Source organism: Hypomesus transpacificus, chromosome 24 (genome assembly GCF_021917145.1).
Source record: "Hypomesus transpacificus isolate Combined female chromosome 24, fHypTra1, whole genome shotgun sequence".
Lineage (NCBI taxonomy): Eukaryota > Metazoa > Chordata > Actinopteri > Osmeriformes > Osmeridae > Hypomesus > Hypomesus transpacificus.
This window is the reverse complement of record NC_061083.1, coordinates 1,788,897-1,816,159: the sequence shown is the minus strand read 5'-3', so window position 1 is coordinate 1,816,159 and position 27,263 is coordinate 1,788,897. Positions and strand designations below refer to the sequence as shown.

Sequence of the window (27,263 nt, the reverse complement as noted above, 5' to 3'; positions counted from 1 at the left end):
GGTGAGACAACTTCACCCTACTCTACAGAATCGTGGTATTACTATGAAATGGTTCTAAAAATCTTCCCCAGTATAAAGGGATCCCTTGTGTTCGAGGCTGTTTCACAGAATCTACCCTTGGGGCTTGTAATCTTAACAATGGTTGAGTAACATACACAACTGTGTCTATTGACTGGCTCAGAGTGAGTATTACGACATGGTGATTTATCTAAGCAGTTCTCTCCTTGCTCATGGCTATTTTCAAAGCACTCAGTTTGAAATTTTGAGATAAGTACAATTCTTTTACATGTCAGAGTTAAAATGTGGCCATTTACAGTATCAAATAGCACATAAAGTTTAGGAATGTCAATTGTTGTGGTTTTTGCAAGTGGCCCCTGGTCATATAATTAAAACTGTTAAGTCCCTTTAGCTATGGCTGTTGCACAGATAGGCTGAGGAAACACTCTTACTGGTGAATCATCAGAGGGTAATTAGCTTCCTGTGTCTTGTGTCTGTCTCTCGCAAAACGTAATCTAGGATGCCTGCTTATACTATACCATCTCTTTCTCCATCCCTTTGTTTTCTCCCTATCTCTCTTTTGTCTCTCTCTCTCTTTCCTCTCTCTGTTACCTCCCTCTCTCCGTGGCGACGGGCCATGTTAAAGCAGACTCCAGCTGTTGTCCATGACGCGTTTCACCTCTACCTCTCCTTGGCTATCTCTGATGTAAGGTGTGACACACTTTTTTCCCCTCGGAGGAAGAATAGGCCCCGCTCTTTTTGGAGCAGATAGCATGATCTCACTGGTGTTTGTGAGGCGTCAGTGTTGCAGAGGCATTTGTTGCCTCCCACATAAACCCCCCCCCCCCCCCCTCCGATGTTCCTCATATTCCACGTTCTCCTCCTGTATAACTCTCTCCTCTAAGTGTAAGATCTAGGGGTCAATGTTTAAAAAAAAGAAAAGGATAATAATAATAAAGATTTGACTGGGAGGGGTGAGGAGGGGTATTCCATCCCCTGTATGGAAAAGGAGGTACTTGAAAAGCACTTAGCCAGGAGTAAAACCAACACGACCGAGAGAGTCCGAAACACAATACAAAAGCCAGGAGGTGGGGGCGGCCTGTTTGCGTGCCCTCTGAACCCCGTGGGGAGTAATCACCCAGGAGACAGCAGTGACTCAGGCGGAGCTAAAGGGCCGGGCCAAGGGTGCGGCTTATCTGAGCGACCCTGGTTAAGGGAGATGGAAAGGGCAGGTCGGAGGTCAGCAGGGCTGACTGGTTTTAGAAGTCCGCCGGTAGCTCCGTCCATTATCCAAACGTCTGCTGTGATAAGTACAAGTGAGAGTGACAGGAAAAGGACAAACTGTGACAGCGGAAATGAGAAGAGAAAGGCAACAACAAAAATAAGGGAGAGATAGTGGGACTAAAATGGCTGACAGGTCTTGTGATGGCAGCTTCCATGTCATTGACCAGAAGCTGATACCGACTGTCAGTTGGGGGGGGGGGGGATGGGAGGGGGGGAATGGGAGGGGGTGAGTGATTAGGGAAATGTGCATTTATAAACCTATATGCTCAGTTTGCTTTCTATCCGAACTAGCTCAGCCTTAAAAGAGAGAACAAATATATTTCGATTAAAAATTAAAATTAGTTTTAATATTGGATTTAATAGGATTTTCTGTAGTTACTGAGTATTTTCTTCTCCACCAGAGGTTAGATGAGGACACAGATTAGCAATACAGGCTGTGCAGTGTCTGGAAGTCATCAAGCTAACAACTCAGAAAATAACTCTCAACAAACCATTGGTCAATAATCACCCATTCTGTTCAGATTGAGGCGTTAATTAAGTTCAAAGACAGCAGACGTTTAAAACTATGATTTCACCCTCCTCCTGGCCAACTCCACTTTAGTTACCATGGTAACGGGCGGGAACTCCACATGAAATACAGTGAGGTCAGTGATTCACTGACAGCCGTCTGCTGCTGCAGTCTAGCAAGCCACAAAGCTCTTTTGTTAAAGGGACTCTCGTTTTCTTAGATTACATCGATATTTTTCCTCCAAAAAGGGATGACAAGTGGAATGAATTTATTCTGGCTTCTGGTTTTAGTGTGAGACCTTTGTAACGGGGGTGCGGAGGACGGAGGGGAATGCTTCCACAGCTACACCGTGAGGGGGTTACATCCTGATGGCTCACAGCCCTCACGGCTGTCATGGTTACTAACCCTAAATGAACCTCAGTCTCATCAGAAACATGGATGTGAAATTGTCAAAAATGGTCAAAAGAACACAAGATGAATCTGTAAGGAACGCCTGTACCTTTGAAGCAGTACGCTCCCAGCTTGGTGGAAGGCTCCGGGAAGCCGGTCTGATTCCTGAAGCGGTACATGGTCCTGACTCCCAGCAGGCCTCCGCCGCACTGCATCTTGGGAACCGCCACGGGGTGACGCACGCTGCCGTCGGACAGCCAGCCGTAGTCACACTTGTCCAGACCCTGACGCCAGGCCGAGTGCAGCTGCCCCGGAGATGCCAGGACGGAGCCCCTCCTCTCGCACTCCTTCCTCGCCTCCTCGAACGTCATCTTACGGGTCACAGGGGCGAAGTACACCTCGCCTGGAACAGAGAGTTGACTTAGCATCCGGGAAACATCTGCTAGGGATTTTAGACTCACTGATATGTGCGAAAACGTCCGTATGACTCTGGCATTCAATCATAACATGTCTGATCAAGAGATAGAAATAAGACCTGAATTACAGTTGTCTCTGGCCCACAATCCTCACTAACAGTAGATATGTTTTTGCTGGGTGATCCTGATATGCGTGAGCTATGCTAACACTGTCAATCCACGAACATTGCTCCATCCAGCAGGCCACCGTCAGTGACGGAAACAGCGACGGAAAATGTATTTTGGAATCTACTGAACATTGTAATCATTTCACGTTTCAACACAAACTGCTCACAGAAGAGCAACTGAGGTTTAATCAAAACAAGAGGCCAAGAAGCCAAGAGGAACCCTGCATGTTTTTATAAAAATGTGGGTGTGACTTTCAAAACGTCTTCCAAAGTGGTTTCCATATTAACACCCTAGATTAACAACTGCTGAATGAGTCGGACATTCCCTTCTTACCCGCCTCTATAAGGACATATATCACACGTCCAATACAACAACAAACAACAGGAAGTCTGTGAACTGGCATATGTTGTCCAGTGTCATGTCCCTTCGAGTAAAAGGTGTGGCCGACATCTGACCAAACCTGGCAACCCTGCTTCAATTATTGATTAGGTTTGTTCACAAAGTGGGTGAATGATAATATAGATGCGTATGAATTATGTTTGACTAAATAAGGCACGCTGACACATGCATCACGGGGAAGTATGAGCAGAACAAAAACAAACGTCTGTCTCAGGTGTCTTAGGGGCGCTCTTTAGCTCACAGCCAGCCATCGGAAACACTATTGCAGATGTTACCCAGGCTACTGAGAACATTGTGCTAAACCGATACGACTAAGGGGGACGGACGGACACATTTAAACGTTTTCAATTTGAATAAACAACCGCCTACAGAATCTGCGGGTTGGACTGCGTGTTGGAAATACATCCTCGACCTCACAAACTGGAGCAGAGCTGGTGCGGTCGTGCTGTCACAGACACGCTCTGAGGGGAGCTCAGCGCGTCAGCCGTTGAATCACAGTGGATCAACACCAAGATAAAATGTGTATTGGCTTAGCTGCAGTCACACTTCCCCCCCCCTCAACAGTGCCAGAGGCGTTTAAGGCTCACATTAGCACATATTTCCTGGTGTCTATTTAAGCCTTCGTGCGAGGGTGATTCATGGGATGACATTTGAGAGATGGGAGACTAGCAGCCTCTTCTCATCCAATTCTTGCTGGGTTCCTAAGCTGCACGGTCAAACGAATGGCGATCTTAGAACTCTGCTCAGCGCTTATCGTTCATGACTTCTCTCCTACCATCCAGCTTATCCACGTAGCAGTACACATCATATTTTTCGGTGGCCTTCCTGGTTCCATACGTCCTCACGCCCGGCTTGGTAAGCAGGTTACCAAAGCAACCAGATCGGGGCCTCTTGATTGGATACCTACAGATGAGAGGATCCGAAGAGTTAGAGAAGAGAAGGAAACATCTCGAAAGAGAGGCACGGATATGATCTGGTAGATACAGTGGAAGTCCTAGCTGATGGTAGGTCGAATGGCAGGTCACCTGACTGATTGATCAGAGATCCAGCCCGCGTCGCAGTGGTCAAAGCCGTCTTCGTAGGCTGATTTCAGCTGGTCTGGGGTAGCGATGGAGGCTCCAATGCTCTGGCAGGTCCGGACAGCACTCTGGTAGTCCAGGGTGTACCTGCTGATGCTTGCCCGGTAGTGAAACACAACACCTAGGAACAAACACACAAATTAGGGCCCGTGTAGCAACACGCCCTGTTATAAACACGTCTCGGTAACCCCCCCCCCCCACCTCAAACAGACTCCAGTGCATTGTAAATCAAGGCACATCTCAATGCATGTAATGCCAACCAATAAATCTGTGTCTCTTTTTTGCTGTCTGTTAGGAGACTTGGCAATGGATTGTGAAGACTAGTCAGACTGTTGCAGTGAACACAAAGATATCTGTGGATGAGTTTGACGATGCCACGGCCCTGACTCCTCATACTTGTGGACAGCAATGAGACGCTGAAGACATGACTGATTGCTCCAATTAACATTGCAGAGAGTTTGAGACATTGGGGCGGGCTCAGTCGATAGCCAAAACTATCTAAATTCTATCACGCCTGTTCCCCAACCTCGTCGTTCATGAATGATGTCTTACAGATTTCTCTCTACTCAATCTTTCTCTTTAAATAAGGGAATATAAGGTTGATAAGTTGTGAGAGATAAAGCAGACATTTATCACAATGGTATCCACTGCCCTCCTCCAGATGCAAATCTGAGAAGATTTGGTTTTAATCGCATCTGTTAGTCTAGATACTATGGCTAATATCCTAGCAAGTATCCTGGCAAGCATATAGCTAGTATAGTATAGTAAGTACTCCAGCAATGATGAATAACCATGTTCATTCAACCCAGGAGAGCTATCAAGAACTATGGAGCCTCACAGGATATCTGGCAAAGCTACACACACTCCCAGTCTCCACATGTGGTCTCCTCTCATCATCCCTCAGTGACACATCAGGAAAAAGTGCTCATCTACCCCCCCACCATCCCCCCCACCCCAACTCCTGCTGCACTCAGACAGTCTTTCACCAACCTCATAAACGCAGGATCCTTTTCCAACAGTAACTTTCCAGTGCATCAACGTGCTTAACATATGTCCAACAGCATGAGGGAAAACAGGAGAACTAACTCCAGTCCTTAAACTTCCTAAGAGCACCTTTACCTAGAAAGGATAAAACAACTCTAGGACGGCAAACACCCCAAAGTAAGGTAGAAGTCATGGTAAGACAATACAGACACCATCGCCCGAAACTGCTCAGAGCAACGGATCAACGGACTGGTTGAGGCGAGCGCCACAGAGAGGAGACAGGAGATAGGAAGAAGGAGCCGACTCCTCACCGTTCACGTCGAGGTCGACCGTGTCCTGGGTGTCTTCGATGCCGTACATGACCTCGCAGCGGTACGTGCCGGCGTCGCTGGCCCGGAGCTTGACCACGGTCAGGGAGGCGTCGCCGACATCGTCCGGATGACTGGGCACCGACACGCGGTTCCTGTAGCTGGAGCCGATCTTGATGACGCCGTTCTGGGCCACCAGCACCGTCGACTCCACCTCGTTTTCCATCTTGGTCCATTTGATGCGCAGGTAGTCGGTGCTGGCGGTGGCGCCGATGGCGGGTACGGAGGTGGGGATGGTGGAGAAGTAGCAGGGCAGGACGACCTTCCCCGAGAGAGATCCACTCACTGGTCTTATCATGGTTAACGTGTTGGAGGCTGGGAGGCAGAGAAGAACAGATTGAGCTAGATGCACTACAGTGACTGTGGGTGAGGTGGGATTAGATTTGGGAAACCCAAAAAATACATGTTTGGGGTTGGAGTCAGGGTTCTTGGTCTTTTATATAACTAGTGAGGCTGTATCAGTCTTTATCTACATGGCTTTAAATGATTTTCTGTGGACACCTTAAACTGCTTCGCTTACAGTGTCATGTGTATTGCTGTTTTGCTGTGAGCTGCCTGTTCAATAAAGCACAGAGGGTGTAGCAGCAACTCCCAGACTATAAAACAACATGCATCATAGCCCTAAAATGGCTCTCGGAAAGTCAATCCTCACCCTTAAAATGATGGGTGTAGAGATTGGCCATGTCATACAGTGAACACGTGTGTGACATTTAAAGGAGTTACGCTAGTGAAGCATGGCTTCATCCAAGTAGTTCCATGACTGAAGGTCCTGATTCACAGTTTTCCCCTCTGTTATCTTTATGGGAGTCAAACATGGCAACTTTGGTCAGCCATTTTTTGTTATTGCTACATTTAGGAGTAAACAGTGGGCGTTTAATCCTGGTGCTTCCTCCGGCCCCCCCCCCCCCCCCCCTTCCATCCTTCCCCACCCGCCCCCACCTCGTCAGGTCATACACCCTGTGCAAAGCTACTGGGTAACAGCTACGGGGTCTGTTTGAGCACACAGCCGCACAGATTCAAAAAAAAAAGAAAATGCCAGACGCAACTCCATGACAACAGGCTGAATCATCATTGGCTACAGGCAGGGAATTATCGCATCGGATGGGAAACTGGTGAACACAACTCTGTAACAATGTGGGGAATGCTCCGGATAGCGGTGGGACTGCCCTGGAGGCATGAGAGCAGTAAATACAGGGCCTTATTAGGATAAGAGGTCAAACCAGCTGTTAGCTCCAGACTGGGACCATGCCCTAATTGAAAGGTGTCCCCAACTCCCCCTGATACCTATGGAGACAGCCAGGGACTTGGGCCCCCAAATACCCCCCACCCCCAACCTCCTGCTGCTCAGGCCTAGCAAGCCCAACAGGGAGGTGACCCTATGTCATGGGTAGGATTTGACTCTAGATGCTTTGGAGAGTCATTGTGCGGACTGCATCCAGGGTTACAGGCAATGATTCAATCAATCACTCATTCACTGACACATAGTAGTCTCTATGTCTCTGCATAATTCTCATTTAAAGATGAAGACTTACCATTCCCAGATACTGTTTGGCAAAGACAGTATAACCACAGGATATGTTTGACGTTCAGCATCATCTTGAGCCTGAGTGATGTAAGGAGAATATGAATGAATTCATGTAATGGATACCAGAACATCCTTACCTTGCAAAATAAACTAAACAACAAATGTTAGTTGACAATCTCAGTGGAAGAAAATCCTTGAAAATCTATTTTGGATAGAATTTAACGTAGGCCTAATGCTCTTTTCTATCCGAGTGTTAGTGTTGTGCTTTTGTCCACGAGAGCATCCCCAGGGGGCTTTTGGCGGGTATTATCTGTCTGTGGTGGTCTAATTTGTCACTTACTCTGAATGCGTGGGTGGTGAGATTGAGTACCCCATACAGATAACCAACGGGGGCTAAATCAGACTTTAGGGAGAAAGGGGGACACTAAACAGACCTCCTGAGTGCCCTCATTTGCTCCGCTGCTATGTCAACACGAGTTCCGGGTCACATTCGCGGCTGTTGCATTTTGACCCCACGGCAGGTCTTGGTCTCCCAACCAAATGAAAAAGCAACAAAAGACGTTTATTGATTGCCTAGGTTGTAAAACTGTTACATTGTCGTTTGGATACAATGCTACTACTGGATTTGTTTTAAATTAAAGCGAACCCCAACGATTCATGCAAGGGAAAAAGTTTCTGAAATGTATAAAAAGTGTCCGAGATGAGTCAGACACCAAAACTTAAATGATCAATAAACAAATATAATTTGGCTTTTATTGGGGGGGAGCGCATTTTTTCTTTTTATAATTACATTATTAATCACCTCATTGCGCACAGACTCATTTGCCGTGGTCTTGCGCTCTTGGAAAGTTTAGCAGTCACGTCGTATCTACTTTAGCATCATTGTACGGCTGTCTAATTGGTCGCAGATTTTAGAGCGTGTGAGGTTACCGACTGCTGCCTAGTTGCCAATGTGTCCCTGCGAATAAAATATGTATTACAAAGTATTCCAGAGTCTTAGTTTGTAAGTGGCTCAAAAAAACACCTGCAGTCTCTGTCCTTGAAGATAAAATACTAAACTAAAAACTTGGAGTATAAATAAACTGTGTGTTAACACCACTAAAGCAATGTCTGTTGAGGACCAGATTGGGACTCTGGGGATTGCGTTTTTTTTTGTTGGTCAGTCTCCTTAAGCACTTGTATTTCCAGGTGTAATATTTGAGTGAAAAAAGAAAAATGGTTTGACTATAAATTGAACAACTCCAACTCAAATAGTAAAATGAACAACCTAAACGCCATATTAATTGAACTTGGTAATAATAATTCTAAACCTCACCGTAAACAAAGTTGTAATTCCATGAAAATAAACTGTAACTGTAATATCCTTGTTTCCAGTTAGTCCCAGTGAGTTTTAGGCATGCGTAAAAAGTGCCCAAATTATGTCCTCCTCAGATCGGGCGCAGTGGCACTTATTTCCCGGTTGCGCCTGTCCTCCTGTGCGCTTGCTGCACAGGGAACCACTCCACAGCGCTGGATGTTCTGATGCGAGCAAGACAAACTTACAAGTGCCAGAAGTCTTCAAGGTAAATTTCGCCTTACATCCACTGTTATTTCGTCAGGTTTTGGAGAGGAGGGGCACCGTTCCCATCCGAAAGTGAGTGGACACCTACGAGAGGGAGGGAAAACGCATAATTACACGTCCAAGAGCATCCTTATCCAATAACGTCGTTGCTACATCACACAAATCACTTGCACTGGTCAGACTTTACTTAGTGAGAGTTTGTCCTCACGTGGGGCCACTCAATCTTGTCAGATGTATTTTTTGTCAAACAACCATCTATTACGTTACAGATCAAACACAGGTGATATTCTGCTCATGGCATCCATGTCTAATTACACTCTAGGCCCATACATTTAGAAAATCACCCAATACCTTAGATAACTGTGCGGTGTCCAAACCTATGCTCTATGAGAGCGCATACCCAAGCGCGCACTGGAACGAAGATTGGAGAGGCTGCAACTGGATCACCTCCGCTCTGGATAAACTTCCTAACATTACTCGCACAGTTGAGCCATCACACTCACAACTGTGGCATGGGGGAGGAGGTCACACATATTGCTCTGACATCATTTGTATCCTCCCATAACGGTTAATTCATTAAAATGTGTTTTTGCGCATGCTCTTTACAGTAAAGATTTGTGGTGCGTGAAAATAAACTAATAATAGATCAATTAATGAACAAATCAAAAGTATTTAACCATTTCACAGTGGCCGCGAAAGGTTCACTTGAATGGGGACAGAACACCTTGGGAATCGAGCACTCGCTAAACCCAGTTATGCGTTGTGATGCGTCTTAGCAGAAGCACGAGGCAACAGCGAGAGCCAGTAACGGGCCTCTGATGACATGCGAGAAGCCACTGTGCATGTCTTTTCCACACGGGGGAGAGACCGGACCACGTACGGTTCATTACCTGCTGTCGGAGAATCACCGCCGTTGGCTACTTCTATTAGGAGGCGTCCAAACCTCGGAGACATGTCTGCAGCCTACTGCCCAGAAACGATTGCAGTTGTTCAAGATGATCTTTTACGTCAGTGTGATAGTTTATTACAATGTTGAAAAGTTGAAAAAAACCACCAACGTTTTTGTAGGATTTTAATGTTGAAAAAATGGGATTACAGCAAATACCTGTTGACATAAAGGATGAAATTACAGATGTTTTTCTTTTATCTCATGCTGCTTGTACTTTTACTCACATTACTTTTGCTATTCTATTCCTATTCTTCTTTAATCAGTACTTCCATTTATTATTTATAGAAGCTTTGTTGGCACTCAAACTGGATTTTGGTGACAAGACACATAGATGCATTACAAACATCATACATACTAGATTTCTAGAATGGGGATTATTGTTATTGACTTTTGGTTGTCAACTTTCAGCACACCAATTTTCCAAAACAGTTAAGTGATTAGAACCCACAATTGTCTGGATATCGCTGCCCAACCCTGAGATTTTGTTTAGCACAGTCACCATGTACTCAAGACCTGGACATCCAAATGAGCAGCTGACCTCAGTTGTTACAATTTGATATACAGTATATCTACTTTGATCAACATCTTATAATTATCTCAGTGGAAGGGGATTCAAAACAACCACATCAGTAGACCTATTCAGTGACGGTCAGGAAAAAATATGTATTTGGGATTCATTCATTTCTGCATGCATTTTTGTAAATGAGAAGATAAAAAAAAAAGATATATATATTACATCCCCTGTGTGTCACTGGTTTTGACTAAATGTTTTCCCTGCTTTAGTCAACAGCCAGGATTATCTTTTTTTACATCCAAAATCAAAGTGCAATAAAACTGTGAAAAGGTTCGTGTAAAACATTGTTTTAGTTGTAAAACTTAAATTGTAAACATTGGTATGTTTAAATGTCATAAAATCTGAACATCAATATTAACATCAATGCATTACAAATAAAACTGTGAACTTTTCTAGAACCACAACTGTGAATACAGTGGGCAGAGCAGCATTCTCATGAAGGCAGTCTCAAGTTGGAAGGTCCCTCACCTGCACATACAAAAGTTGAGTCGGTTAGTTTACTTAAGCACGGTAAAGTGCTAATAATGCCCTAATTACAGCTCTTTATAACGGCCGTTGACAGGGAGCTCTCTGATTCACTGCCAAACTATGACAAGCAGGTCAAGTTAGCAACGCTAGCGGCGCATGCTAATTGTGTGAAACTGTTGTGTGTAACAATGACCAGATGAGACCTAGAGCAAAAGGTGAACTGAACGAATATTGGAATGAAGATAGGCCTCCACCCTGAGGGTCCTTGTAAAATAATTAGGTGTCTTTTCCATGCCTGTCAATGGAATAATCCCAGGCTTGAACACCAGTTAAATACTGGACAACTGTGCCCAAGATCTGGACAGCCCTAGAAGGGAGAAACCTGAAAAAGAAGCTGCATTGATGTCATCGAAGGGAGGCCCGTGACTCGTCCCAGGTCTGTAAACTAAAATCAGGTCACCACTGACCTGATTCATCCTGTGAATTTTACCACACGAGTACGTTCAAATTATTTGACTGTTCCCATAGGTGTTACGGCTACCACTGAGTCATTTTACCCGCTTTACTGACTCACAGTTCAGGCAGCGTGAAGAGCCGCTGCGGTGTAAAAGGAGTCTGTTTGAAATTCAGGAAGTCCTGTTGCTTTCCAGAGCCTGTAAATCATTGCGAAACGGGGAATCAAAGAGTGTTTGATCCTGGAGATGGGCCGGGCTGAAGGGGGGGGCCCTGAGATGACCCACATATCACATGACCTATAAAAGGTGGTCCACCTCCGGCACCATGCCACCTCAGACGGAATAAAATGGCCGTTAAGTTTCCCTGACCCGACAGGACACGTTCCATCGCCGAACCCAGTCTGGGAAACGGGTCTTGTTCGAATTACACACAGCCTATCTGATTACGTTCGGCGATTTAAGCTTGAGAGGTTGCAGGTGAATTTGAATCCCGCTAGTTTGCACTTCATTCCCTATACATGCAGTACTGTACATTGTAGCAATCCCCATGCAACCATGAGGGAATTCATTCATTCTCATTCATCCAGCGACCCGAAACATTTAGTCACACATCTAATCAGTGTATCGAGCTAAAAACAACTGGGACCAAAACCAAAACGATTAACCCGCCTCAAAACAACTCACACGACTCAACACACATTGCACCCCTGCTTTGGGGGAGAAAAAAAAACACATTCAAGTGCACAACTCAAGTGTCGAACGTGGCGAGATGGCTGATGCTGGCCGACGGAGAGCCGACGCCCTCCCAAGCTGCTGGGGTGCTGGCTCAGGGAGGATGTGAACCCCCCGATCGGAGCCCAAATGTGGGAAAGCAGCATTGCCCCCAGACAGGGCTGGACGCTGATCCCCAGAAGCCTGTGATGCAGGGGAAGACCACCACGGCCGAACCCCCCAGTCTTAGCTCTGGGCTAGGTATGCTAAGCAGGCAGCTCAGGAGCTGATATTAATCGTATTCCATAAGGCTCAAGCATAACAAGGTCAAAGCAGGCCTGTTGGAGTTGAGAATGTTTCCCAGTTTTGCTCCAGCGCTGTAAATATGACTTGACCAAATATGAGCCACTGAAGAATGTTTCTGTAAATGAATCCCAAAAAACAATCTACATGAAAGATCTTCATATTGTATCTCCTGAAAAAATTTGCCAATTCAAATGTTTTGAATAGTCAGTGTATATGGAGTTGGTAATACCAACCTCTGTTATACCGAGTCTGAGCTGTTGTGCCCCAGACCCTAATCAAGAGGCCAGCACTTAGACAACATTTGGGTCTGACTCCAGAAGAACAGTCCAGACACAGCTATGCTAGACAGAGAGCCTCTGTCCTCCCTAGCCCACCCCGCCCTCTATTTTATCACTTCCGAACACCTTAAAAATAATGAAAAGGAGAAAGGAACGTCAACAGAAACAATCTTGTCAGGCGACGAGGGAAGACTAGGGTAACGGACTTGAGTGCCCTTAACAGATGTCAATCATGAGAGCGGGCCAGACGCCAGGTGTCAATCACAGAGCTGTCAATCATGTCGAGACAGCTGACGGGTCAGTCAATGGCAAGGGGTCATCCTGGGATGGGCTAGGTCACCATCCTAACGGGGGCTACTCACACTGGCCTTTAACCTCCATACCTTTTTGTTCAGAGCTGGATCCTCCACGACCATGAGTCCACTTGGGGGGACAGAGGGGGGGTTAACCCAACGGAGAGAGAAAGAGATCAAGAGTATTGAAATGGAGTCAGGTGGATGCATCGAGACAGAGGGAGAGAGTGGCGGTGACGGGGGTCGGTCGGTTCCCATCAGGGGCTGGGGGAGGAGGAGGGTGGGGGAGGGCAGAAGGGCCAAACCCAGACAGCTGCTTCAGGTTAGTGGGGCTCCTGTACAGACACATGCAGGTGGACATTGTCCTCTGCCTGGGGGTCGAGGCAGACGGGCCTGGGGAGAACAGGGCCGAGAGATTCCTTCAAAGGAGGCTCACTTCTCACCACGCAGGGGACACTAATCTGAATTTCTGATTCGTTCACGTGACTATATGGGATTTACAGAATGGACCACATCAAATATACAGTCATTTTGATCCAACATGACTATGCGTGTGGAAAGTAAAGACTAGAACACCTTTACTGAAAACGACCAGGCTGAGTTTAATACCAGTCAAGATGAAGTTTGTTGTCTGTTCTGCCCGAAACAATCAATTATTTTGAGAACCGATACCCTTTAGTAACTAACCCCATTCACATATGACAGAAACAAAGACAAATGGGCTTTGGATAACCAGAACCAGTCTACTGACTCACAGACGTGTGAATGAAAGGTAAATAGATAGCTGGAGTGTGGGCTATGTGTATTCCCCGGCCCCCACCCCTGACCATGGCATGATAAATGTGTCTCCTCGCAAAATTCCCCCGGTTCCCAATTGCTACATCAATGAGGGAGACGTGAGCTCTTGGTTCTTGGTTCAGATGTTTTAGGAAGTACAGTACAGTCGACTGTCCAGCCAGGAAAGGCTTTCTGCCTGGGTGCTTTCTGACAAAGACGAAGATGACTCATAAGACTGCCAAACCGCTCACAAGAAAATTCTTGTATTCAACCAATCATGTCATTTCGATGAGCAACAGTTTAAGTGAAAAATGATTCGGTCAAAGGAGCAGGGCCACCCACCTAAAGTCTGAGGTGTCAAGCACTGAGAGGGGAGTTTACACTTCAAACAATCTGCAAATTCAACGGTATAATCCAGAGCTGATCTCAACCCTGGTCTTATTATGCCAGTGCTCCAGGCCATTAGGCAGCAAGGCTATTAAAATTATATCAGCAAGGCTATTATATCATTAAAAACAAACAGCTCATGAGTCGATAACGACACTCGCGCTACTTTCACATAATTAGACAAATCCGAAAGCACTCGATTATTCTTTTTTTTATACAGACAAACCACTCGTTACTTGTAACGAATCAAATGCCAGTTTCAAAGAAGCCACGCAGTGTTATATATGGGTCATGTGATCAGACCAGGAACCACTGGTTGGCTCATTTGTTTCGTTGACCGAATGATGAATTCAAAGAGGAGGAAAGAGGACTTCAATGTCCTCTGTGAGGCAATTAGGGGTCCAGCAAAGAACATAGGGGCGCACATTAAACATTAAAAACCTGTTAAAAAGGAGACGTAGGCTACAGATAGCGGTCCAGAAGGTTCTGATCACGGAAAAAGTAAACACCTCAGGTTTTTCACAAGGTCAGGTCCTCCCCACTGAGGACAGTAAAAGCTCTTAGGAAGACCGAGTCCTCCAGTAAAATATACATCCTAACAGGCACACCAGAGGCCCTGAGAGTTTAACCCGCCCTGCCTTCAGCATGTGTTGACCCAAATCCATTCGACTTTAAAATGTTTTCCAAGTTGAATTTGTCAACTTCAGAGTAACAGGCCACTATATTTCCCTCGTCTATGACATCATCTATAACATAATCGAAGTAAAAGGTAAACAGTTATGTCTGTGCAGACATTCTATATCCATCTCACGTCTTTCTCTTGCATCTGGTAGCAGTTTGCTCGAAGACCTATGTCATGACACTGACAAAGGCCAAGTGAGCACTATATAATCCTGTTATTCCAAAACAAGCATATTCTAACGCCATGCCCTGGGTTGAACATTCAGTAATCGTGTGAGGATTCACACAGTATGGGAAAAGATCGAAGCCTACGAAGGTCTACCACACACTAAAGTTGAATGCCTAATGTGGATCCAACTTGTTTTGGGATTGATAAAGTGGATATAGCAGCTCTCTCTGTCACACACACACACACACACACACACACATCTGCCAACGCTGGCACAGTCAGTTTAAAGCAGGAGAGCAGGAAGGGGTTCCTGGAGCGCTTGAATCGCTCTGAAATGTATTCCTTCTGATCCAACTGCCAGCGTGCTGCTTTACTCGCACACCTGCAGCGCCCCTGACGCACAGCCACACGGCCCACAGAGGCCCGAAGGCCAGACGGCTAATGCACTATGACACGACTGTGGCTACAAACCCAATTAAGCTGCTGAGAGAGGACGTGCCGAGAAGCGAAAACAAGCACTTGTGCGTCCTCCATTTTTTATGGGTTTCGACTGTCAATTGACACTTCAAAGTCGGGCTGGTGTAGCCACGAGGGGATCTTGGGGAAAAAAAAACGATTGACTCGTCGAACGTCAAACTGTTTGACCATTTTAATCGGGGTCTGCGATGCAGACATGCTGAGCCCCTTTTCTGTCTGTCTCGCTAAATGGGAAATCCCCACCAGCAAGGTCGTTCACATTATTTCACATCTTTATTTCAAACGATGGCTTATTGAATGTGAGAGCCGTCTCGGGTAAGCTCTGCAGGTTGTGAGAAAACGGGGTAGCTCCCTATGCACACAAAGACCTCTTAGTCTCCCTCCTCTCCCCCTCCTTTCGTTTTCCTCTCTCGTTCTCGACGTAGCGGTGGAACAGAGCAGGACAGGAAGAGGCCGGTCCTCCCCCCTGGATAGGGAGCAGGGCACAGGTGCACGGTTAAGTGGATAACAATGATAAGCAGGTCAGTGGACGCTTAATTGAAAGCTAGCATAGCCGTCAACGCTCCCTCACAACAGGGTTAACCCTTTTCAACCGAGGGTGACGAGCTAGCGTTGACCCACCAACCTCCAGTTGGTGTTTTGTGTCCCCACAAGGTCAAATCCGATGCTTTTAAAGGTTCAGATCTGCTTAAAGATGAACAAGCATAACAACAAGATAACAACAAAATAAGACATACAGATGCGTTTTCTTCCTTCGTTTTTCTTCCAGTTTCTCTGTGCCCCAAAATAAAATCCCCCAAAGTATTACATATTACATTCTGACTCCCCCTAAAACTTGATTTCAGACTATTCTGTACTTCTGGAAATGTGTCTTGTGTCTAAGGAAGAAGAGGCACAGAGGGACATTCCTGCAGGGATTAGGTCCCGGGTTACCCAGCGCGTGGTCGGATTAGCCCAGCAACCTCCTGTTGTCAGGAGCAGATGTGTAGGTATCATTGGGTCCTTAGCGCACTGTAGGAGGGCCAAGGGGTCAAAGGTCGCACACACGGAAGCCTCACTCCAACCCTGCCCTCGCTAAGCTAACACCTCTGGGGCAGCCAGGCAGGCAGGCAGGCAGGCAGGCAGGCAGGCAGGCAGGCAGGCAGGCAGGCAGGCAGATCATGTCATGTATAAATCCATTCAGTGAATCTCCACTCTGAGCCTTGGGAATCTTGGCAGCCTGTTCCAGCTCAGGGCGCAGTCAAACTCTTGTTGAGAAATTGCTTCCATATCCCAGGCCCCCCCCTGCCCCGACTGTGGCCTCGGCGTCATTAACCACCGCCACCCCGTTGCTGTCATCACCAACGCGTTGCCAGAACACTGAATGAAGATCACGGAAAGAAACTGGAGCGCAACTTATGTCCTTTGCGACTGACGAGAAAAATCGACATGCACAATACTGAGTATGATTTAGAGAGTCTGAATCAAAGTGTCCAGACAAGACATACAGTCTGTCTCCAGATGGCTTGGTTGTGTTTGTTATTGTGTTCGGGCAAGGGCGGTGCTGATTCCTGGCACAGAGAAAGCGAGAGAGAAATATGTAGAGGGAGAAGCAGAGTGAGTGAGAGAGAGAGAGGGAGAGAGAGAGAGAGAGAGAGAGAAAGAAAGAGACAAAGAGAGAGAGAAAGAGAAAGAGAGAGAGCAATAGAAATACATTAGAGTAAAGCTAGCTAATAGTTAATATTTTCCAATCAGGCCATCGCACAAGCCAGAGCTCAATTACACTGTATATCCCACTCTGGGCAACGGTGCTATTTATTTAGAGTAAAGCAAAGCTAAGAGTCGAACTCAGGCCTTCTGGAAGAGCTAGGGTGCCAAATGAGAGAACCGCATGTTTTAATGACGCGAACAAGATGCTGTTGTCAACACCTCCTGTCGCCGAACGAGCTGTTTCACGCAGTGTTTGGTGAGGTGGTTAATTAGACAACTCACTGGGATACGTCCATGAAGGTGGGACACAGAGAGACGAGAGTTCTGATCATCACAGAACTGGAGCCAGACAATGTTCTCCTGCCGTAAAGCTGTTGAACTAGGGGATCTCTTTGTCACATCTCGTCAAATAATAACATTATTTGAGGGGCGGGGGACAAAAGGGGTAAATATATTTATTTGTTCTCTGTATGAGATAGGAAACGAGAAACGGACATTTGCAATAATTCTAACTGATGAGTCACTACATATTGCTGTGAATGAGAGACAAGGTCTGCCCAGTAAACGGTACACACATTAGGTTATGCTGCGATGAGCGACAGTAAACAGTACACACATTAGGTTATGCTGCGATGAGTGACAGTAAACTTCAAATCCAGGATGCCCTCTGAATACAGTGCGGCTGTAGATTCCTAGTTTGCAGATATTTACCTCAGACTCAATGCCCCAGTATGAAAGATACATGTGTGTAGTGAGTAGTGTAATGGACGTCTAATAACTCCAGGAGATGATTGGAATCAGATGCCAGGATGTCGTATGAGAACCTCCAGAGAACAGCACTGACAGGCAAGGTCCAAGATAAAGGCCTATATGTGCCCTGTGAGAATTTCTCTGGGAGCCACTTGGGTGTCTAAACAAACATAATGATTTTTGCATTTGATAGATGTTTATCTATGGCTTTGGTTCATTTAGAATGGATTATATCGGAAAACCAACGAGAAGAATATGGGTCAGACCAACACTCTCTGACCTAGAACATACTAGAAACTCAGTCTTCCTATACCATCTGTTTCTCTTTTTTGCTAATATCAGAGGCCGCTGTGTAAACACACATACACTACAACAGTTTCGATGTCAAAATACACTGACTGAAACAAATCTTATTTTACAAGCAATGTCACAGAGGCCTTCACAGACCTCCACAGCTTAGCAGCTATAACCAACCTAAACCCTAAAGAAAACTTGAGAACCCTAAAGAAAAAACGGGAGAAACTTTGCAAAGAGCAATTCAGTGACGAATCACCTGGAGGCTGTAGAAAAGTATGCGATAAGAATTACAATAAAAGTAAAAAATAAATAAATTATTATTATTTAAAATAGACACTTGATATCATCTTACCAGGCATATCCAGACCAATTTGCAAATGCATATCCAAGTGGCGTTATTCAACGGGCACAGACCAAAATGCGACTGGATAGAATTGGATGGATACAACCAATCAGAGCAACGAAACATCATCTTGGTTGATAACTACAATACCTCAACGGTCGTCCTCGTACTAAACCCGCCCCATATCAAATAAACCAATGTGATTGGCCCGACCAGATACCAGTTGGATGGAAATCCATTTGAATGGGAGGGTGGCCAGACCAATCTGCCAGTGCAACTAAAACGTGAATCGGCAGATTTGTCTGGTTCCCAGGCTAGGAATCTTCTCGAATGTCTGAGGAGATGTTTCCCTCACCTCAGGGTTCATTTCCTGTCCAGACTCCAGGCTTTGAAGATGGAGGAGACGAGGCTTGCTGCAGGGCAGAACACCTGAGTTGTCAAACACACTGTCCTCCATGGAGTTCTCCGGGCTGACGTCTAGGCCACACACACACACACACATCCACACACGTACATGCACACGCACACACATGCACACGCACTTAGTTAAAAATAATACAAACTTTCACATGGGATTGTTAACAACATTGGCATATGGTACAAGTATAAGAGAAATCATATGTTCACATTCTTACTGGAAACTTGAATATACTGTATATAAGTACCTTTTGTACTTGAAGTATATATTTGCTTGGGCTTTAACACTGTTTACACATTAACGCACATCCAATGACCAATTACTAGGAGGGGTGATGACCTTAGATAACCCTGATGACCACTGATAACAGACTGAGCATTCCACAACAAGTCCATACACACACACACACACAGACACAGATACATGGAACACCCCCACTCTTATACACAGTCCTACTCTTTACCTTTGGACTCAGGCAACAGTTGCACATCTAGAGAGGTGGGGCTGTGCGCAGGAACATATGGGCTGAACTGACGGTGAATATTCTACAGACAGAGGACGTGTCGTGTTCCTGCCCTCTGACACCTGCCTCCAAATCATCCTAACATTCGGAGGATTCGCTCACTGCCATTCTCTCTCTCTCTCCATCCATCCATCCACCCAGCCACCAATCAATTTATCCATCCACCTGTCCGTTCATCCATCCATCCTTCCATCCATCCACCCACCCACCCATCCATCCTTTCACACGTCTTCAGCTCTTCCTGTGCTGCAGGTTTGTGCTTCAGATTGCCATCTCTTCATCTACCTGCCCTGCTTGAGTCTGTCCATCTTATCTCTCTTATTAGGCCCAATAAAATGTTACCTCTGCTATAAAAGACAAGGGTCAACCGGGGTCAGGGAGGTCAAATGACTCCACACAAACACACCACAGTTAAAAAATACATTGTGAACCCTTTAAAAACACTTCTCTTTACAGGTTGTAGGGAGACAGCAAAACCAAAGCCTTATATTAACACTATGGAGTGACAATGCATCAACACTGTTAACAAACCGCACTTACAAAATGTGCATGAATGTAGCTGTCAAATGCATGTCTCATGGCAACAACCACAGAAATACAGCTAGATCTGTGCCTTTCTGCTTCTTTGTTGCCTTTCTTACTTACTATATGCACTCTTTTACATTTATATTTGACACTGCAGCAGCCAGCCGGGGCTGTATCTGACTGGGCAGTGTCTTTCAGTTCAGCCCTCCAAGCCAAGAGGAAAACGCCCAGCGACTCAGGATTTGTTGGATGGGTGAACGACTGTAAACACTGCCGCACATGTGCAAGCATACACACACACACACACACACACGCGCACACTCCTATACACGTGCATTTGTATCGTAGGTGGTCTGAGCTCATGGGTACTATTATAGTCAGGGATATTTGCCAGGTAGGCCACAGTGGTTCAATCTCCCCTCGGTGTGTGTTCAAAAAGACACAACAAAACCTTCGAAACAGATCTATATAGGAACTCTACCCGGAGGAAACAGAGTAGGGCACAGCACATCACCAGTTCAATGATTCCACAGTGAAAGGACTATAACTGTTTGTCTAGTTCCGCAACTAGAAGAAGCTAAAGCACGGTTTCACAACTGCACCCCCCCCCCCCCCCCCACCCCGCCCCACTAGGTTAAGAGGGATAAGAGGGGTGACTCCGCCTGTGTGACATCATCACCAGCTCTCATTGACGCAGGGGGAGACCACCTCACACATGGCCACGCTGGAGTCCTGGGAGGTGGGCAGGACTTCACAGGGTGGGGGGGGTGAGGGCTGGAGGGAGGAGGGGGGGGTGGGGGGGGCAGGACTCTGAACTTGAGTGTTTCCCGGATCTCCGTTCCCTCTGGGAGACAGTTTGAGTTGAACCCCCCCCCCCCCCATCCTTACCTCCCACGCCCCATTGCCTCCCCCTTTCCGCTGTGCACTTGCCTGGGATCTGGGGGCTGATTTCTACAGCAGTGAAGTGTTGTGTAGCGAAGGGAGGGGAGGGACGCGTGCGTGGGAGAGACCGTGTTCGCTGGTGTCGTCACGCTGAGTCATAACGTGACCCGTGACCTCATCAGCCCGCATTACCGGGAAGGGGCGATAGCGTGCTCTGTTTGTGGTCCACCCAATCTGGTACCACACACCAGCGAACTGGGCAAGAGTTGAAGATATCCTAACCGTCGTGCATTTCTATGGTCGAAGACACCTACGTACGCACTGGTCTGGTCTGAACAACCCTAGACACAGTATGGGAACGTGGACGGTGACTTGTCCCTAATGGCCTCTAGTCTGTTTTCAGCCTTCATTTGTGAGTTGTGTTCTGATAATAATATATACATTCCAAAAAAGACTTGACCCACAGTCGATTTCAAAAGCTTGGGATACTTCAATCAATTAAACCCTGCAAATGGCGTAGCAATGGAATTGCAACAGCGTGTAGGTGTTGTGATGCAAACATGCACACAGACTCAGACACACGCTACACACACACGTGCCTGTGTTAAACATTCGTTCCAAAAACATTGCACTTAAACTCATTCTCACACACACACACACACAAATTGGATGATTGATGAACACACACACACACCTCTGTGGATGAGGACGGTTGGGGCTTGGGACCAACGGAAGCTCTGGGATGATTCTCCCATCTTTGGAACGTTGTCGCCACACTCTGATTGGTCAGTCACTGTCTCTTCCCTGGCGAGAGACAGAAGGAGAGAGAGCGAGAGGGAAGGAGCAAGAGAGAGGAAAAATGAGAGAAAATGAGAGGAAGAAGGAAGGTGAGAGACAGAGAGAGGGAGGAAGAAAGAGAAGGAAAGAGAGAGAGAGAAAAAGAGAGAGAGGTGTTATGTGAGCCAAGATGGCCTTAGTGACAGCCAAACACAAGCCACTGTTCAGCAATGAGGCTGACTGTACTTACAGCACTTAGGGGAGGTGTAAAAACAAAAGTAGAAATATATTAACCACCATATTTACAAGTGCCATGGGTGTGGCTGGGTTACGCTCACTCACGCACGGGCACACACACACACACACACTGACCAGGAGGCCTGCACACTGCTCTCACAGTGGGCACTCGGGTGTTTAAATAATGTAATAGTTTTGAAAGGCTCGATATATCAATAACTTTTTCATAAAAACTGCCATAAAGCCTCTGTGAGTCAGTGTGTGTGTGTTCAAGTGGGTGTGTATATGTGCAGGTGAGTGAGTGTGTGTGTGTGCGTGTTAAAGCTCTCTAAACCGCTCCATCTCCTCCCCCTCCCCCTCCCGGTCCAGGCTGCTCTGCTGCTGCAGCCCTCTGAGGGAGTCCTGCAGGCCGCGGATCCGAGCCTTCTTCTCGTGCAGCACCAGGGCAAAACGAGAGTACAGGTCGGTCTCCATGCCGACCTTCTCCTCGACACACTGCTCCAGTCTGGGGGAGAAACAGTACAGAGGGGTCACCTGAGAGGGAGGGAGAGAGAGAGAGAGAGAGAGAGAGAGAGAGAGAGACAGAGACAGAGAGAGAGAGAGAGAGAGAGAGAGAGAGAGAGAGAGAGAGAGAGAGAGAGAGAGAGAGAGAGAGAGAGAGAGAGAGAGGTCCCTGCCCATGATGAGACAGTGCTGTCTGGCCTGTGTGCTGACCTTCCTCCATCCACCCATGAGCGAATAGACTTCTCCCCACAGAAGTAAATACAAATGAAATGACACAAATTCCTTGTTGTGGCTGAGTCAGAGGATGATGTCATTGCTGGATGAGTCCAGAAAGGAGTTGTCTGCCCAACATTGAACAAAGTAGACTTGTTAACAACCTCTAGACCACAACAAACGGGGCTGGCCAAACAACGCACACGCTTCCTTACTGTGCGAGAAGATGCTGGTGGTTGTGTCTGAGGGTGTGGTTCCGCTCCAACAGCTGTTTGTTCTCCAACTGCAGCTGAGAGCAGCGTTCCACGCTGTGGTCAATCAGATCCTTGGTCATCGCCATGTGATCGAGAGCAGGAAGTAGCTCCACCGAACCCATACTCATCTAGAGAAGGAGAGAGCGAATGGGGGGGGGAGATAGGGGAAGAGAAGAACAGAAGAGGCGATCATGTAAGTGTATGGGAATAGGCTGGACTTCACAGGCTGGGCTGGGGGAGGGGGAAGGGTCCATGACTCTGAACTGGAGGGTTTTGGAGAGAGAGTTGGAGGACGGAGGGATAGGGGAGGGCTTATCAGTGTGGTCCTCCCTGCTATCACCTCTGGAGCTCCTCCAGCATCAAGCAGCCCACTCTCTACACACTCCGGCGGACACCCAGCTCCACGGAGGCGGCCTCTTCACCCCCAGAGGGGTTAGGGGTTATCGGTTATCTCGGGAGACCAAACCCCCCCTCCCCCGCCGCCCCCGAAAAACACCCACACACACCAGAGCTTAAAGAGACCCCTGGGTTAAGAAAGACAGAAGCTACCCACTCCACTTTGACCTTTGACCTGTCCCTCTCGTCCCATCCCGCCACTCAAGCGAGAGCACCACAACAGGCGGCGCGTTGTTCGTCTACGGCCGTGTGCGTCTCTGACTTCGGGACGCACAGCACCACAAAGGCCGCAGCACCAAAACACGCAGAAAGTCGCCGACAGAAAGTTGATTATGCACAGAACTGATTATAGGCCATTCTACAGTCCTGTGGGGGGAAGGAGCATTTTACCATTGCAGACAAGTTGAAAAGAAGGAGCCATTCAACAAGTATGAGGATGATGTCATCAAATGTTGCCAGGGATGAGCTCATTGGACAGAGACAGGATGGGAGTTGTTTTATAGCCTCTCTTCGCGTGACATGCCTTCAAAGCGAAACGTTGCTTTGAGATGGCGTGGTCATGTCACTGTGAGCTGGTGTCTCTGTGCAGGAAGGACTCTGAGGGGTTCAGACTGCAGCAGAGAATGTTCCAGAACATGGAAGTCTGACAGGGTCAGCTCGCTGTAGGTTCAGTGGCTAAACTATGCAGGCTAGCTGTACCAGCACAAATATATTTAGATAGACTGTAGGCCTACAGCTGTATGTGGTCATGCTTTCGCTTCTGGGGATCAAATACCAACGTTAGTGCACCAAAAAAGTATATTTCCAGCTTTGTTTCAAACTTTAAAACCATGGAGAACATGGTGAAACAGGATGGTGAAATAGCAGAGCCATTTATACTGGACTTGGACCATGCCTCAACTGAATCCCTGTCAACAACTGTCATGTACAGTATAGAGCTGATGCAGGCTTATTTTATCGCACCCAGGAGAGAGAGAAAGAGAGAGAGAAAGAGAGAGAGAAAGAGAGAGAGAGAGAAGGTGAGAGAAAGAAAGAAGAGAGCGAGGGAGAAAAATAGAGAGAACCAGAGATAGAGAGAACATGAGAGGCCCTATCCACAGTGGCCCATCCATGTAGGGCAAACCAGAAGGCTGGGGTGCTAAATCTTCGCCGGGCTGCGTTGGGGTCGTCGACCCACTGTAATAAAGCCGCCGTCTTCAAACGGCACCGTTACATGCCTGCCATTTTTGGTCCAGGTATGGAGCTGTCCGGGCAGGTCATACAGCTGTTCCACGGCTCCTCTGATCGAGAAAACAGAACGGACAGTACACGGCTCATCCCTCCGCCTCTCTGACATTGCCTGTTTGCATGTCCTCCTCTCCCCTCTTCTCCGCTTCCCTCTCTCCGCCCATCCCTCCCTCCCCTCTCCACCCGTCCATCCCCTCTGCTCCATCGTCGCTCCATCTCGTAGCTCAGGTACTCGATACGGCAAATGCAACAGCATCCTCGCAGTCATCGTCATTCCAGTTCACCGTTTTTCGATTTGCCTTGATAAACGACCCTTGTGGAGCCCACCCCAACCCACACAACCGTTATTCCCCTGTGTCTGTCTCTCATCAACAGCCTGCAGCCTGATTCAAGGCAAACGCACTCATTTATGTTTACAGACTATCGATTTGGTTTACACAACATGCCGTTCGACACATTTTGCTTGATGAACTGCAGGCCAGCAATATTTGTACCGTTCTGCCTCGGGAAACTGTCAAGAAATAGTTCTGTGTTTCTGTCTAATCACAATGTATTCTTTGCTAGCTTCTGTGTTTTTCATCTGTCTCCGGGGATAGGTATAGTTCAGCGGTACAGCCTTTAACTGCAGATCAAGATCGCCAGGGATGTGTTTGTGAGTGAGGAGGCCAGAGCCTCAACTCTGGAAACACAAACAAAGATTTGTCAGCAGTTTTGTTTTCTACATTCCACTGAAACGTGTGGTTGAGAGGCAAGATTTCCAAAGTTGTACTGACATTTTGCAACTGTTGATCACGATGAATACACGTCACCCAGGTCTCAAAAACGTGCGACTTGTAACATTTGAAAAGACATATGATACAGTCTCTGCCGCCGTCCTTTGAAATAGAACGATTATGCTCCTTAACGACACCATTGGCACTGTTGCTATGGCGCGTTTTGGAAACAGCTCGAGCATTTTGACGTATTTCTTTTAAGCAGGGAAGAGGTGACGCACAGACAAACATGCTTGTTCATCCTTGTGCGCCTCTCTACCTACCTACCAATCCCATGGAGAACCTGTGCATGTGTGCATCTACTCAACACATCCCGCTCACGCTTTGGGTCACGTGCCTAGTTCCCCTTTGAACCCTGACCTCCCCCCTCTGCTTCTACCACCAGCGACCCTCCCCCCCCCTCCCTCCCACAGTACACCTGGCCCCACGTGCCATAGAAGACGTGTCAGCCCCTTGACGCGTCCAGTAGAAAGTGCTGAGGTGATCAATCAGGCGGGTGAGAGGTCCTAATGTAAGGGCAGAGACAGTGACACAGTCACACTGACGTCCCCGTTCCCCCTCTGGTATATGCGCTGTGCAATAGGGGTTAGTCCCCATTCCTAGTCATTACCGCGCTCTAATGACAGGTCTGGTGGGGCTCTCTACTGTAAACTACTGTAAATGCCTTTGACCCTGTTGGTTAGGTCTACAGGATGCGCCCGAATGGGTCGGAGAAAAGTGCTGTCTCAACAATGGCTGAACAGTAATAACAGATCCGAGTTTGAATACGGGGGTAATCATAGCATTTGGCAACTCTACAAAGCTTCGCTGTGAAGGAAAGATTTGTGTTTGAATAAACGTCTACTCCTCCGAGTGACTGAGGCGGTAGAACTGTTTAAGTATCGACGTGAACACGCCTCTCCGAGAGATATCTCCATCTCCTACTGAAGGAGGTACAGAGGCGAGTGAGTGCTCAACAGCTAGCAGGCGAACAGAGGAAACAAACGGCTTGAAATCCCTTGTTGGCCCTGTGATCAGTGATAACGGCGGCAAACGCGCTCGTTTCCCGAGGTGGAGGGTCCCTGTGGAAAGGCTGCCGGCGCAATCGCCGTCACCTTCTCTATTGTCTCTTTCCCACGATCCCTGTGCTTTCTTTTAGCCCTTCTGAGAAGCGGCGATAAAGCGAAAAGGTCAAATCGGCCAGACCGTGCCAGCTGGTCTTGGCATCTAACTGTCCCATGAGCGAGCCACCGAGCAATATGGGAGTTACCACCCTGTGCTACACGGGAGGACAAATAACACAAAACTGTTGGGATGGGTGTCATTCATCTCTCTGACACTTCAATCCCAGTCCTCTCCTGAGCAATAACACCACCACGAAGCAAACATTTCATATGGCGCTAACCCTGCGGGTGGATTTGCGCAGTAGATGGTCTGGTAGATCATTCCAGCACAGGTAATCTGTGAGAAAGCTACCGTTGACATGAGATAGCATGTGAAGAGATAAGTTCAAGCACTTGTGTAAGCAATCGCGCAGAGAAACAGGGATCTGTGGATTTCATAAGTAAATAGCTGTATCTGATACTAATAAGCATGGCCTCAATAGAGGCAAAAGCGATGGGAGTGTTTCCCTGTGTGTGTGTGTGTGTGTGTGTGTGTGTGTGTGTGTGTGTGTGTGTGTGTGTGTGTGCGTGTGCGTGTGTGTGAGGGGGAGGCTGTTTGTTTGTCCAGACAGCCAGTGCCCAATAGTGAAGGTCAGACACTGAGAAAGACAGGGGCGTAGGGGTGTGTGGGTGTAGGTGTGGAAGACAAAGACAAGGAACATTGACCTCAGTGAAAATGTTACCATAACACAATGGCAATAAAGCATTCCTTAATACCTCAACCCTGGTCCTCGGGACCCACTTGTCAGGGGGAGTGGTAGGAATCACATGCGGCGGATGTCAAAAAGAAGAATTCTTTAATCAGGTCTCGAAGAGTACAAAAACAAGGATTCCAAACTCGGAAAAATACCACCAAATATTGAATGCTCGAGGTTATCCTCAACACACCTGCAAATAAACGACATGCTCCGGGATATTCCAAATAATATTCCAGACACGAGGAGTCTGACACCAACACAGCAGTCACAGGAGTTCTGCAAAACAATCTGGCAAAGAGGAGAGGAACAGACAAGGTTTAAATGGAGAAACCAACAGCAACAGGTGTAAATGATCAAAGTAACGAGGTCATGAGCAGCCACAGTGACACACAGGAGGGGGAAAGGATGCTG

At 47.1% G+C, this 27,263-nt stretch overlaps 2 protein-coding genes across 3 annotated transcripts in view; both read right to left on the bottom strand.

The window, feature by feature from the left end:
* The window catches only part of vcana (versican a), a 40,173-nt gene extending 34,282 nt beyond the window's left edge, over positions 1-5,891 (bottom strand). Inside the window, exons 1-4 of the mRNA XM_047048746.1 lie at positions 5,537-5,891; positions 4,188-4,362; positions 3,938-4,065; positions 2,289-2,582 (exon numbers count right to left, since the gene is read on the bottom strand). Of these exons, the coding sequence (XP_046904702.1) occupies positions 2,289-2,582; positions 3,938-4,065; positions 4,188-4,362; positions 5,537-5,891 (952 nt within the window). The remainder of the gene's footprint in view (positions 1-2,288; positions 2,583-3,937; positions 4,066-4,187; positions 4,363-5,536) is intronic.
* A 3,858-nt stretch (positions 5,892-9,749) lies between these two features.
* The window catches only part of LOC124486538 (DNA repair protein XRCC4-like), a 28,694-nt gene continuing 11,180 nt past the window's right edge, over positions 9,750-27,263 (bottom strand). The window contains exons 4-8 of one of the 2 annotated variants that reach the window (XM_047048219.1): positions 22,578-22,744; positions 21,980-22,150; positions 21,326-21,435; positions 18,639-18,760; positions 9,750-10,670 (exon numbers count right to left, since the gene is read on the bottom strand). In XM_047048219.1, coding sequence (XP_046904175.1) covers positions 10,650-10,670; positions 18,639-18,760; positions 21,326-21,435; positions 21,980-22,150; positions 22,578-22,744 — 591 coding nt within the window. In that variant the 3' untranslated portion in view covers positions 9,750-10,649. Of the gene's footprint in view, positions 10,671-18,268; positions 18,365-18,638; positions 18,761-21,325; positions 21,436-21,979; positions 22,151-22,577; positions 22,745-27,263 lie in introns of those variants that run through there. The other variant, XM_047048218.1, reaches the window with a different exon arrangement.